Source organism: Nyctereutes procyonoides, unplaced genomic scaffold (genome assembly GCF_905146905.1).
Source record: "Nyctereutes procyonoides isolate TBG_1078 unplaced genomic scaffold, NYPRO_anot_genome, whole genome shotgun sequence".
Lineage (NCBI taxonomy): Eukaryota > Metazoa > Chordata > Mammalia > Carnivora > Canidae > Nyctereutes > Nyctereutes procyonoides.
Window position 1 is genome coordinate 35,152,079 of NW_026575044.1, and position 14,011 is coordinate 35,166,089.

Here is a 14,011-nt window from a genome sequence, read left to right on the forward strand (position 1 = left end):
GTAAATGTGACTGTTGTCCTATTTGCAGCCTTCTTTCCATCTATAGAGGCCTAACTCACAGTCTCGAGGCTAACCCTCCTCCCTTTTGGCTTTGTTCCTCAAAGCCTCATTTTTGAGTGTACTTTCAAGCTTCCTTGTCACTGTGAAGTCAGGCAGGGACAGAAGAACTCAGTCATCTTCATTCATCCAACCATACTATACTCATGAGCAGTTGAACCATTCTTTGTTGCTATACTAAGACCTTTGGACCATATCAGTACTGGCTGAGTGAATGTGTGTGGTGTGTGTGTAGGAGCAAGGATGGGGTACAGAAGACTTAGGGTAGATTCACTTTCTTTCCTTCTTTTTTTTTTTTCACTTGCTTTCTTCCATATATCTTCTCTTAGGCTTTCAAAAGATCATTTACCTCATTTTTAGGTAAATGGTATTTTTCTCATTTTTTAAAACGATTTTATTTATTTGTTCATGAGAGACACAGAGACAGAGAGGCAGAGACATAGACAGAGGGAGAAGCAGGCTCCCTACAGGGAGCCCGATGTAGGACGCAATCCCAGGACCCCAGGATCACAACCTGAACCGAAGGCAGATGCTCAACCACTGAGCCACCTGGGTCACCTCATTCTTTCTTTTTTTTATTAAGCACTTTGTTAAGTCTCTGGTTTTTCACCTCTGGGTACTAAGCAAAATATTGAAGTACTTCACTGTAAACTGCTGTTCTGCTGGCTTCATGATAAGCAGGAAAAAATTTTAAATTGAAAATAGAAACAGCTGGCTTCACCATAGTCCTCTGTCTGAGTGGCATATAATTAATGTGACGTGTTTATTTGAAGTGACTACTGTGACATGTTGTCAGCCACCTCCCAGAGTCACAATAAAACACCAGAGGAAATGGAGACAGGTTCCCTTCCACATCCTGGTCACTGATAATCTCAAAGTGGAGCAGAGCAAGTGGGGCCACCGGGAGAGCACAGTCACAGGGGAGGGACCAAGCAGGGTCCGTTTATTAGAAGAGTGATACACAGAGTGATGTCCGAGAATGTGTCATCACACAGGAGAGCACTGGTTCAATTGTTAGGTCAGCTAATATTCAGGAGTATTACCCCAGGAATAAGAACAGTCACTCAAAAACAGATTAAAATCAATGAGAACACATATAAAAGAGTTTGCTCGTATAACAAGAAACTAGAAACAAGAAAATCAGAGTGGAACTGCAAGGTGAATGAAGGCCAGTGGAAGGTGCCAGAGTGGGAAGGGGCAGCAGAATGTTCTGGGACAGCCAGCCACAGAGGGTCAGGGGCAGCACGGAGCATGGGCTGCCCTTACTCTGCAGGGAAAAGAGGCTGCAGCCCTCAGCGCCCCTCAGCAACCCACCTAATGGCTTTGGCTTCTGTTTCTCCATCTGTAAAATCAAAATACTACTTTATGGAGTTGTGAGGTTTAAATCAGATATTCCATGAAGTTTTTAGCAGCATATCTAACAAACTCAAAAACTGTTGGCTATTGTAATATTTTTTTTCTCTGAATAGTAATTATTGTAAAATGGAAAACATTCTAGGGTTTTAAATCAAGAGAAAAAAAAAGAGTGTCAAAAATACCTCCAAATATAGAATAGACTGTTGGGAGGAGGGCGGGGTGGCCTATGGGGGCAGGCTCGTGTGCACATGTGCATGCTTGCCTGCCCAAATAAAAAGCGAGAGAAAACCTAAACAGAAACTGTTTGAGCCGAAAATATCCAAGTGGCCTCTCAGGGGAGGTTATGATGATCTGATCCTGGACTGATCTTAGAAAAATAGCTCTAGAAATCATTTTTAAGCAGGCATTTGCTCGAGCCAGAGAACAGGACCAGGTGACTGTAAAGGTTTTCTTCCAATTCCAGATGCACAGCAGGATTTCATATAGAGTCAGAGTCCTGTTTTGGCGTAGCACACCATTGCCGAAGGACGAAAATCTGTCAGCCTCCCCCGAGCCCGTGCCAGGTGGGCACAGTGCTCTGCTGAGGCACAGAGCGCCCAGCAGGCATTGAGGGAGCGGCTCCGGGCCCGGGTCTGCAGTCCAGCTGCCCGAGTGTGAATTCTGGCCTCGGGGCTGAGAAGCTGGCTGCAGCGTCCCCATAAAACGGGGTGAGAGTACCCACCTAGTAGGCATGTCGTGAGCACTCACTACTGGGTCCTACACACAGTGAACTCTCAGGAAGCATAGTTCTTATTGGACCTCCATTTATTCTCCTAAGAATTCTTTGGGCTAGGTATTATCCCACTTCTCAGATGATGAAATCAAAACTTACTGATTTGGTCTGAAAGATGATAAAGCCAGGATTCAAACCCAGGTCTGTGAGTTTTAGGGCCAAGTGTGCTGGGGCTTCCTACACTCCTACATTCCTGAAAGCACCATGCCCAAACTTTTGTGAATAATGGTGCCCTCACCTGCTCCTCTGGGCTCCATACTTTGAGAGAGATGCTCTTCATGGGCTGTGCTCCCACCTCACCCATCATGTTCCTTTTTTTTTTTTTTAAGATTTTATTTATTTATTCATGAGAGACACACACACACACACAGAGAGAGAGAAAGGCAGAGACACAGGCAGAGGGAGAAGCAGGCTCCATGCAGGGAGCCTGACGTGGGACTCGATCCCGGGTCTCCAGGATCACGCCCCGGGCTCAAGGCGGCGCTAAACCGCTGAGCCACCCGGGCTGCCCCCATCATGTTCCTTCTTGCTTGAAATCTCTTTCCAAGACCCTGTACCCATCTCCTTATACCTCTTGAGCCCTAGGACTCTGCACTGACTGCCTCCTGCAGGAAGCCTTCCCTGACTGCTCTGGGCTGGCTGGGTCCTTCACTATCCTTCCTTGACTCCCAGTGGGTCTGCAGCAGGCTCATTTTAAAAGGCCTGGCCGGGATCCCTGGGTGGCGCAGCGGTTTGGCGCCTGCCTTTGGCCCGGGGCGTGATCCTGGAGACCCAGGATCGACTCCCACGTCAGGCTCCCTGCATGGAGCCTGCTTCTCCTTCTGCCTGTGTCTCTGCCTCTCTGTCTCTCTCTGTGTGACTATCATGAATAAATAAAATCTTAAAAAAAAAAAAAACCTTTAAAAGGCCTGGCCAAGCACCAGGAACATGGTAGGCACTCAATAAATGCAGAAATAAAAAGCCTACTTATGTAAATTTTGGTGGCTTAAAAAAATCATGTTAATTGTAATAATATATTTTTCCATAGTTCACAGTCAATGTAACTCTTGAAATTAAAAAAAAATAATAATTGTTCTAGTCAGAGTCCTGGGGGGGCACCCCTGAGTGGCCCCGAGCTCGCCCTCGAGCCACACTCATGCCGAGTAGTACCATCCGTGATCAATTCTCGAAAATGCCAAGTTCCGGGGTTGTTTCGCTCTCATCGTTTTTCTTATATTTTAAACTTGCCTTTCCTTTCTCCCCTGCTTTCTTCAGTTCTATGTATCATTTAAGAAAATGATGCTGCCTCAGGGAACAGTACTGGAAACATTACTTCCCCATAAGTAGATACAATTTGTTTTGTTTATTCCTACCAAGAAGGTATTTTCTCCCTCTCTTAAATTACTTCTGTCCATTTCTGTAACAAGCTCTGAATTAATTTGTATCAGTGTGCATGAAATATAGACAAAATTTCCCATGTGTGGGAACTATAAAGAACTCTTCCCAGAATTGTTTTAACAGTTATAATACTTTAAGCATATTAAACAGTGTTTATGATAATTCAGACTTCCAGAACACTAAGTGGATTGGTGATTTCTTTCTTTTTAAACATTATAATAATAATACCCAGCATTCCCTTTTTTTTAAGAAAAAAATATTTTTATTATGGACATTTAAAAAATATATATATATAAGAATAGAGAGAGTACAATATTGAACTCCCAAGGGTCCAGTTTTCAGCCATCAACCTAGCATGTCTCTTCCCTCCCACCACTGTTTCTCTCCTTTCCCATCTCAGCAGAAGGGGGAAGAGGCACCCCCTGGTTGCCCCTCTCTCTGTGTTCCCCTCCCTCTCTGCTGTCCTGACTCTGGTTTCAATGGCAGTGACAGCTGTCCACACACCTCTGGCACGGGCATGCACTTGCACGCTCACGATTATGTGGCCACAGACACACCCACCTTCACCCAGCCCTCTACCCTATTTGCTATCTTTCTCGAGTTTCAAATATTAGGACGAAAACTTGGCTGGGAAGGTAACTTGGAGCAGTAGACATAACTTACTAACATAACAGACTAATTTGGAATAGTAGACCTAAAAAAAGCATGAAGGTACAGGTGCTTCTGAAAAGGAAATTACTCAGAGAAAAATACCCTTCAAATCCAATTTTTAAAAAAGTGATGTCCTGATTGGTGGGCTAATGGCAAGTTGTTTTTCTCTTCTGCTGCTTCTTCGTCCTCTACTCTACACTTTTCCAATTTTCAACAATGAGTAGGTATCACTTTTATAATTTAAAAATATCCCCCAAATGCTAAAAGGGGTAATTTGCCCGTTGCTTCTGAAACTCTTACCCAGCAAAATAAATCTGGTCAAGAAACTAAATGAGATCTTTTCCTTGAGTCCAGACCATATTTTCTGTGGCATGGAAGCCCAGCGGTGGAGAAAAAAGGCATTTCTTGGCCAAGGGAAGCTAAGTGGGTGACACGGCCCAACAGCCTCTGTCCTGACCTTTTGTCACCAGCTTATCCCTTGGTCTGTCTTCGGCACTTGTTCCTCAGCCCTGAGCAGGGTCTTCTCCACCCTCCCAGAGCAAGATGATCCTGCACCCCTGCAGATGAAAGGCCCTCCCTTGCTGTATAATTACCGTGTGCGTTCTGGCTCTGGAGAACTGAGAGGATTAACTCGCTTGCCTCTGGGAAAGCGAGGGCCCGGTATCATCTTACACGCCACGGTGCCTGATGTGACCTGGTGTTCACCAGGCGGCTTGAAGAGGGTGTGTGGAGTCTTGGAAGCGTTGGAAACCTCTCCTTAGCTGCAAAGCGACAAATCCCCACAGGGTGTGTCAGGATTAAATGGAGGGACACGGCGCATAGGAGAACATGAGACCTGCAAGGTAACTGGCGTTGGAACCTCATGTGTAATTCCTCTCTCCAGAAATTTTCATTGTCCTCAGAATTTCCCAACTCATTTTATGCCCCCTTCACGTTGTACCAACAGTTTGGAAGTCGCCTCTGAAGTCTTGGAGTATTTTGATTTGCTTCGGTTGAGTTTAGGGTACCTACCCTGCCCCTGAGCCTCAACTTTCTGTATCGCAGCTATTAAATAGTTTCTCTACAGAGTTGATAATCACCAGATTTTCTAGCAAACTCTACTGAACTATAAAAATTGTGCACTCCCCCAGGAAAGCTGTCGAGGTGTTGTTTTCTTTGTTTGAAATTACACATTGCAAAGGTATTATAAATTACTGGTCAAGAACACAGGCTTTGAATCAGATCCAGGTTGTAACTTAAGCCAAGTGACAACCATTCTGGGCTTCAGATTCCTCATCTGTGAATTGGGAGTAATATGGCCACCTTGTAGGATCATTGTAAAACCAAATGAGATAAAGCCCGTAAAACAGCCAGCTCACTCTTTGGCATGGAACACAATTCAATAACTAGTAACCAGCATTAGAGCAGTTGTCCTCCACGGGCTTGAATGTGACCCCTGCCCATTACCCCAGGGACAGCATGGTGGTTTCAGAGCCAGCTCTGCGTCCACCCAGCTGTGCATCCTCAAGCACTGCATATCTGGGACTCCGTTTCTCCGTTTGTAAAATGGGATGTTGATCTAGGTCATCCCGGAGACCTTTCACTTTTAAAAATGTGGATGGCTATTTAAGAAGAGGTGCTGCGACAGTTCAAAGGGACGGAATGACTAACTGAACACCTCTCACGTTCATGATGTTGACTTGTTCCTCTGTAGTCTGCTCATCCTCCTTTGCACTGCTTCTCAACTCAGCTGTTTGTCAGGCTTATTTGGGGAGATGCCTGAGCCCCAGCCCTGAGCAGTAATTACATCAGAATATCTGGCAGTACTTTTTAAAAGCTCCTCGGGTGATTTCAGTGTGCCACCAGGGTGAAGAACCTCTGCTGTATGCAAGTAACAGCCAAAAGCAAGGCAGAGAAGAAAGGACTTGAATAAGCCACAAACTGCATCTTTGAGGAGATGTGATTTCAGATCCGTGTTTCATTCAGTCTCACTTCTAAATTTGCTCTTCCACCTAACAGCATCGGAGAGCATAGCCTGACTTCAGCCCCTATCAGCCTCCAAGCCCAATCCAGACTCCTTGACCTGGATGGTACAGCTTTTCACCATCTCACTCTGCTGCTCCAGCCTCCTTTTTCAGTTTTCCTGACTCTGCCCCCAGTGGGGAGTAATCACATGCCTCGTTTCTTCTAGCTTCAAGCCTCTCTATCTTCCCTACCCCTCTCCTTTCTTACCTGACCTTCCTGCCACCCCGGTACTTGGCCAACTTCTGTTTATCCTTCAGGTCTCCATGAACTTTCCCTTTCTTCCACGTGTCCCCAAAGTTGAGTGCACCTCCTGTGTACTTGCCTAACCCACTGCACACCCAGGGACACACTGCACTTGATCTGCATTCCCAGCTCCACAGACTGTTAAATTCCACAAAAGCAAGGATGTGTGGTTTATTCACCACTGCATTCCCTATATTTCGCATGGTCAAGTGCAGCGAATATAGGTAGAATAAATGAATAGCTGAATGACTGCACAATAAAGGGAAATTCTTAAGGACTCGAGTCACAGTAAGTCAAAGAAACCAGGTCGAATGAATGAATGAATAAATGAATGAGTGAATGCACAAGAAAAAATAAATTCTTAGTAACTGATTCACAGCAAATTATCAGGCCCTACCCCTATCCTCTCTTTCACGTAAGACCATTCTTTTGGGACGCCTGGGTGGCTCAGCAGGTTAAAGGTCTGGCTTCAGCTCAGGTCATGATCCCAGGGTCCTGGGGTGGAGCCCTGCATCCAGACCTGCATCAGGCTCTCTGCTCAGCCCGGTGTCTGCTTCTCCCTTTCCCTATGCTGTTCCCCTGCTTGTGCACTCTCACTCTCTCTCAAATAAATAAACATCTTTTAAAAAAAATTTTTTTTAAAGATGTTTATTTATTCATGAGAGACACACAGAGAGAGAGGCAGAGACATAGGCAGAGGGAGAAGCAGGCTCCCTGTGGGGAGCCCGAGGCAGGACTCAGACCCAGGACCCCGGGGATCATGACCTGAACCAAAGGCAGACGCTCAACCACTGAGCCACCCAGGCGTCCCAATAAATAAAATCCTAAAAAAAAAAAAAAAAAAAAAAAAAAAAAAAAAACATTCTTTAATGCCAGGGAGAGGGGAGCCATGGTGGGGAACCAGACTTCCTTTCTACAAGAAGGAGCTTAGTTTCCTTGCAGACTTGATCCTGCATCGTTTGTTCCATAAACAATAATCAACAGAATGTTAATATTAAAAAGCAAGAGCAAAATACTTCAGTATCTTTTAATGCGTATTTTTCGTGAGCCTTGATCATCTTACTAGTCAATGAAATAGTCACAGATAAAATGACAGGATGTTTGGGATTTCCTATAAAAATCCCGCTGCGGGAGAGAGAGGGAGCGGTGGCAGCAGAGGCGAAACAAGCTTGGCCAAGAGCTGACGGCTCCTGGAGGCGGATGGACACATTGGGGCGGCGGGGGGCGGGACTTCTTATATCATTTTCTTGGCTTTGGCGTTGAGTTTGAAATTGTCCCAAACAAAATGTTTAAAAAAAAAAAAAAAAAAAAAGTCAAGGCAGCCCGGGGGCTCAGTGGTTTAGCGCCGCCTTCGGCCCAGGGCGTGACCCTGGTGACCCGGGGTCAAGTCCCGGTCGGGCTCCCTGCGCGGGGCCCGCTTCTCCCTCAGCCTGTGTCTCTGCTTCTCTCTCTCTCTCTCTCTGTGTGTGTCTCTCATGAATAAATAAATAAAATCTTTAAAAAAAAAAAAAAAAAAACAACCGTGGAAGGAAGTGTTTCCCCGCACGGCTCCCTGGGTCAGTGCGCCCAAACGCCGAGGCGGCCACACAAGAGCGGGGGCCCGCCGGGTCTCGGTCAGGTGGAAAGCAGGAATGTTCTCCAAGGTTGGTAAACTGTAATCAGTGCCACATAGTTTCCAGGCCGCAGAGTCTACAAATCACTGCGGTTTGATGTGTGAGTCCATTCATGTGTCCGCAAGAAACGCGGCCTGCGTCGTCGGCCGCCCTGTCGGCGGGGCCAGACAATGCTCTCCCATCCGGGCCACGCTCCGCGCCCGCCCCGGCCGCCATTTTACGGCCGTCGGCACCGCCCTGTCCTTCCGCTTGGTTCTCACAGCCCAGAACAGGCTTCCTTTTGAAGTCCGGAAAAAAACCAGCCGCGTGAGGCTGCCCCCTCCCGCTCCTAACGTTCGGTGTCTCCAAGACGGCGCTGCCTCCCTGTGGGGAGGCCTCGCACCTCAGACCGGAAGGGGCCCCGGCGCGGCCCACGGCTGGTGTCCGCTCGCGCTGGTCCGCCCGCCGCAGCCTCCCGGCCCGGCGTGAGTGGGCGGCGAAGGTTCCGGGGGATGCGAAGGTTCCAGGCGAGGCCGCGCGCCGCCCCCGCGCAGCCAAACCACCGGGGCCTCTCACCTCCCTCTCTCCTCACCTCCCGCCCTCGTCGGGCCTGAGTGATTCCCCCGGAGACCCAGCCTCCCCCAGGCAGCCCTCCGGCCTACGCTGGGCCTCCCTTCAGTCTTCGTTCCGCACCTCCCGTTTGGGCCGCGTGCCCCGCGAAGGTGCTTCTCACAGGTCCAGTATCCTGCACCTGCTGGAGGAGGGGTGGCTGGCGGGTTGGTGTTTTCCATCCGAAAAGCCTTTAATTTTTATGTGTTTTCAAGATTTTATGTGTTTATGTATTTGACAGAGCGAGAGAGCAGAAGCAGGGGAGCAGAAGAGGGAGAGGGAGAAGCAGGCTCTGCTGAGCAGGGAGCCAGGTGCGGGGCTCCATCCCAGGACCCGGGATCATGACCTGAGCCCAAGGCAGACGCTGAGCCAACCGAGCCACCCAGGTGTCCCCTAAAGGCCTTCTAAATGGAGCATCTCTCCCGACCTCACTAAGGTCTGTAAAGAAGATACTCCAGGGACGCCTGGGTGGCTCAGCGGTTGAGCGTCTGCGTTTGGCTGGGGTCGTGATCCCGGGGTCCGGGGATCCAGACCCGCCTTGGGCTCCCCTCAGGGAGCCTGCTTCTCCTTCTGCCTATGTCTCTGCCTCTCTCTGTGTCTCTCATGAATAAATATATATATATATATATATATATATATATATATATATATTTTTTTTTTTTTTTTTTTAAAGAAGAAGACGCCTAAGCTCAGGTTTTGCATTTGGCCCCAGAATCCTATTCCTTATAGTGCCCCCAGTCTTCCGAGATACGCTTTCCTGGAAATCTGTGTTTGCTAGTTGGGGACGCCTTCTTTGGCTGTGCTCTTCTTGAGTGTTCCATGACCCCATTTGATTTTCTCATCAACCCCAAGAAGAAAGGGCAGTTTTATAAAAGAAACAGACATTTTGTCAGAGAAATGGAGACACAGAGAAGTCGATTGACCCAGAGGACAGCTAGTGAAGGGCCGAGCCATACTCCCCACACCACTCAACCACTCCTTTACTCGTTGACTCCGTAGAGATTTACTAATCACTCATGCTGTGCCAGAGTACGCCCCAGTCTCGATTTTGAAAATGAGCATTTCAGAAAATAAGCACAGGATTTATTTAAGAATAAAATATTTACTTTTCATCTCTTGACTCCAGTGACTTGCAGTCACTGACACTAATAAATTACAGGCCACAAAAATAATCAATACACATGCTTGGATTTCATTGCAGAGAGCCCTTGCTAAACAAGTTAGAGAGAAAAACTCTAGACCAAAAGTTTTCCTTCAATAGTGGTCATTCTTTTCATTCCATTCTTTGTAGGGAGGCCCCTTTAAGATCAGACTGTGCACAGATCCCCCAGTGCTACTTAACTAGTTGGGCAAGTTACTCATCATTTTGAGCCTGTTTCTTCATCTTTAAAACGAAGATAATGGATCCTTTACATACATGAAGTGCTAAGCATAGTGCTTGCTATCTGGACAGCACTTAATAAACAGAACTCTCTTTTCTCCTCCTGTCAACCATAAATTTATCATGTTAACAATGAAGAGTAAAATGTCTTAGTAATGAGCAAACAAGTCTTGTTCTTTCCCAGCTTACACCAAACAGTCCTGGAAACACTCTAAATAAGTGACTAAGTGTATTTTAGTTTCACTGCCTCTTTCTGTAGCCTGTTTGATTGATATGTTAATGGAAATGAATGACAAGGTTGCATTCAGTGAAAGAGTGCTAGGATGGTTGGGAGCCCCACACCTTGGGTAAAATTGTGGAAGGAACAAATAGTGAATCACCCTCAATTCATGGAAAGTTGGACACAAACATTAGCTGAGAATAATATACTGAGTTTTAGAAATAGGACCTGACTGCAGTAAGTTGCTTTGTTCTTTGCACTTACTACCTTCGGGTGGGACGTGAGTTTTCTGGTTATCTTTTAAAAATTTTTATAAAACAAATTCCCAAGCTTTTCTTTTTTTGGGGGGGGGGGGAGGAGGAGCTGCTTCTCTATTTGTTGGTTTTTTGGGGTTTTTTTTGTATTTTAGGAGGGGTGAAATTATTGACTTACCATAACCTCTGCCACATTTCAGGAGTCCCAAAGAAAGCTTTTCATAAAGAAATAGAGCCATTTGCCTGCCTACACTGTTAATAAAAAGTGCAGTGCACCTCTTGGTCAAGGAAGTGATTTCTAGTGTGTAAATTCTATTTTCTGATATAGGATATTTGTTTGTCATTAGTCAGCTCTCTACTCGTTTATGGTACAAATGTGACCACTTTCTATTAACTGAATATATCCTAAAATATGTAGGTTCAGCCATCCTTAAAGGGATAAATGATAACAAATGGATGCAGGATGCTTTAACTATAGTACACTGTTCAAATGTTAACTCTACAAATGGGAAAAACATATTGTGGATTCCTGTTTTTTAAAAAATTACCTGTAGCCACTCATGTTCCAGTACTAGGTCATATTTTTGGGGTGGTCAACATATTTATTTTTTAAAATGATGCCTGGCTGTTAGAAATGATTTTTGCTGAGAACTAAGAAACTAGACTGTATATTGTTAATGGAAAACATATTTTCCTAGACAAGTGATATTTTCAATGATTCTTTCTATAATTAAATGTAGATGTTAGCATATAGGCATTGCTTTATTTTTGGGAAGTTTGTGATTCATGGGTGGGGAAAGCTCAGAAAACAGATTTCTTAAAAATGAAATTGCTTTCTCTGTAGAATCTGTTTAAAAGACACTTTGGAGCAATAACATTTTTTAAGAAGTAGCAGAGAAGGTGGTTTGAAGTAACCCAGGGGAAAGACATGCTCTTCCATTACAGTGACAGCACTTAGCCATAATCACCATGTCAGGGACATTTTCTTTACAGGTAACAGACAGTGAATAAAAGGATTTACTTGAGAAAGCCTGAGACTATTTTGAATTGTCTGGTCCTGAAGTATTTATCAAGCAAGGGCTAGTACTTCTCAGAGAACCATAACTACGTAACGGGTGATTTTTCCTAACTGCCATCTTTGAAACGGCTACCTTTGACAGTGACACAAAATGGTAGCTCCTAGTTTTAGCGGCCAAACAATTGATTCTAATTGTTTTCACTGTTCCCTCTTTTCTATCACAGAATCGGAAGACTTTTTGATGGTACAGAGCCCATTGTTTTGGACAGTCTCAAACAGCATTATTTCATTGACAGAGATGGACAGATGTTCAGATATATCTTGAATTTTCTACGAACATCAAAACTCCTCATTCCTGATGATTTCAAGGTGAGGGATTCACGTTAAATTACCAATAGCATAAATATGTGATTTGTTTTGATGTGCTCCCCCCTAAATATTTCAAGCTCTTACATTTTTAACATTTACCAACTCTAATGGCATCAGAGGTCTCTGACATGGTTATACTGTCTTCATGAAATAGAGTATATGGTCATTAAAGTTTTATGTGACCAAAAGAGGACTGATTTTATTTAAAGACTGAATCATCATTTATTTTAACACACTGAAAATAAGTTGATTAAATTCAAAGCTTCTGCTAAGTCTTAGTAAGGTAGAAAATAAAAGGAAACGTCCTTAGCTTAATAGACTTATTCTCTCAGATGTTAAAGCATGCTTTATACTCAACAGTAAAATTTTAGATTGTTCTCTTTGAAGTGAGTAACAAGTGTTAGTCTCACACTGTGATCGCAACTCTAGGCAGTGGAATCAGACAAGAAGGACAAACAGAAAGTGTTAATATTAGAAGGAAATATACAAAAATGTAATCTTTGCAGCTGTTAATATTCTCTAAATAGATTCTAAAGAATCAGCTAAGTACTGTTAGAACTAATGAAGAACTCATTAAGGCCTCTACATTCAGGATCAATATATATCAATCAATAGCTTTCCTACAAGTTAGCAAGAGCCAGTCATATGATATAATGGAAAGACATACCACTCACAACAACAACAAAATTTATAATACCTAGCAGCAAACCTAACAAGAAATGGGCAAAGTCTGATTTAAAAAACTGCAAATCTTGGGACACCTGGGTGGCTCAGTGGTTGAGTGTCTGCCTTTGGCTCAGGGCCTGATCCCAGAGTCATCTCTGTGTCTATGTCTCTGCACCTCTCTCTGTCTCTCATAAATAAATTAAAAAAAAAACTTAAAAAAATAAAAAACTGCAAATCTCTACATAAAGTATAAGAGATGAGTTGTATAAATGAAGGGAAATTCTGTGTTACTGGATGGGAAGCGTCAATACTGTTAAGATGTCACCTGTCCCCAGATGATAATTCAGCACAAACCCATTTAAGTCATACATTTTTTTTAAATGAAATTTGATCCATATATAAAGGTTACATAGAAGGAACAAAGCTTGGGGCACCTGGGTGGCTTAGTGGTTGAGCGTCTACCTTTGGCTCAGGTCATGACCCTGGGGTCTTGGGATCTAGTACTACATTGGGCTCCCTGCAGGGAGCCTGCTTCTCCTTCTGCCTATGTCTCTGCCTCTCTCTGTGTCTCTCATGAATAAATAAATAAAATCTTTAAAAAAGAAGAAGAAACAAAGCTTAAGACTAGCTCTAATTTTTTAAAAAGACTAGCTAAATAAATTATTATGGATGATAATAGTGGTGGTAATAGTAGGCTATACCTATATTATAATAGTATCCTATAAGACATAAGATCTTACTATAGACCTAGAGTAATTCTTTTTTTTTTTTTTTAAGATTTTGTTTATGTATCTGAATGAGAGAGCACAAGCAGGGAGAGCAGTAGGCAGAGGGAGAGGGGAGAAGCAGACACCCTGCTGAGCAAGGAGCCCAAAGAGGGGCTGGATCCCAGGACCCTGGGATCATGGGCTGAGCCGAAGGTAGATGCTTACCTGATTGAGCCACCCAGGCACCTAAGCTAGAGTAATTCAAAAGTGTGATCCCATCTGAGCTGAAATTGACAAATAGATCAGTGGAGGAGCATAGGGTCTGGAGACAGATGTGTGTATAAGGAATCTGATATATTATAAGGGTGGTATTTCAATCAGTGGGAAAACAAAGGAACAATCAGTCACTGGCACTGAGGTAGCTGGCACAGAGACATTTGGAAAAAATGTAAAGCCAAAGCCCTATCTCCTATCATAAGTTCATAGATATTCCAGAAATGAACATAAAAATTAAAACTATACAAAATATCAGAAAAAAATAAAGGAATTTCTGAAAGTATAATTTTGAGGCAGAGAGGGCCTACCTAAGGAAGACTGAATACCCAGACGTAGCCTTTAAAAGAAAAAAGTTGTATGAAGGACACCACATAGAAATAAAAGATGAGTGTTAGCCTACCAAAAATATTTGCAATAAAAGATTATTATCATTAATAGAGCTAATAAAATCTATAAGAA

The 14,011-nt window shown here is 44.1% G+C and overlaps 1 protein-coding gene across 2 annotated transcripts in view; it reads left to right on the top strand.

Moving 5' to 3' along the window:
- Positions 1-14,011, top strand: part of KCTD1 (potassium channel tetramerization domain containing 1) — a 94,055-nt gene that overhangs the window by 60,261 nt on the left and 19,783 nt on the right. For both annotated transcript variants that reach the window (XM_055323513.1, XM_055323512.1), the window contains exon 3: positions 11,759-11,903. In XM_055323513.1, the coding sequence (XP_055179488.1) occupies positions 11,759-11,903 (145 nt within the window). The remainder of the gene's footprint in view (positions 1-11,758; positions 11,904-14,011) is intronic.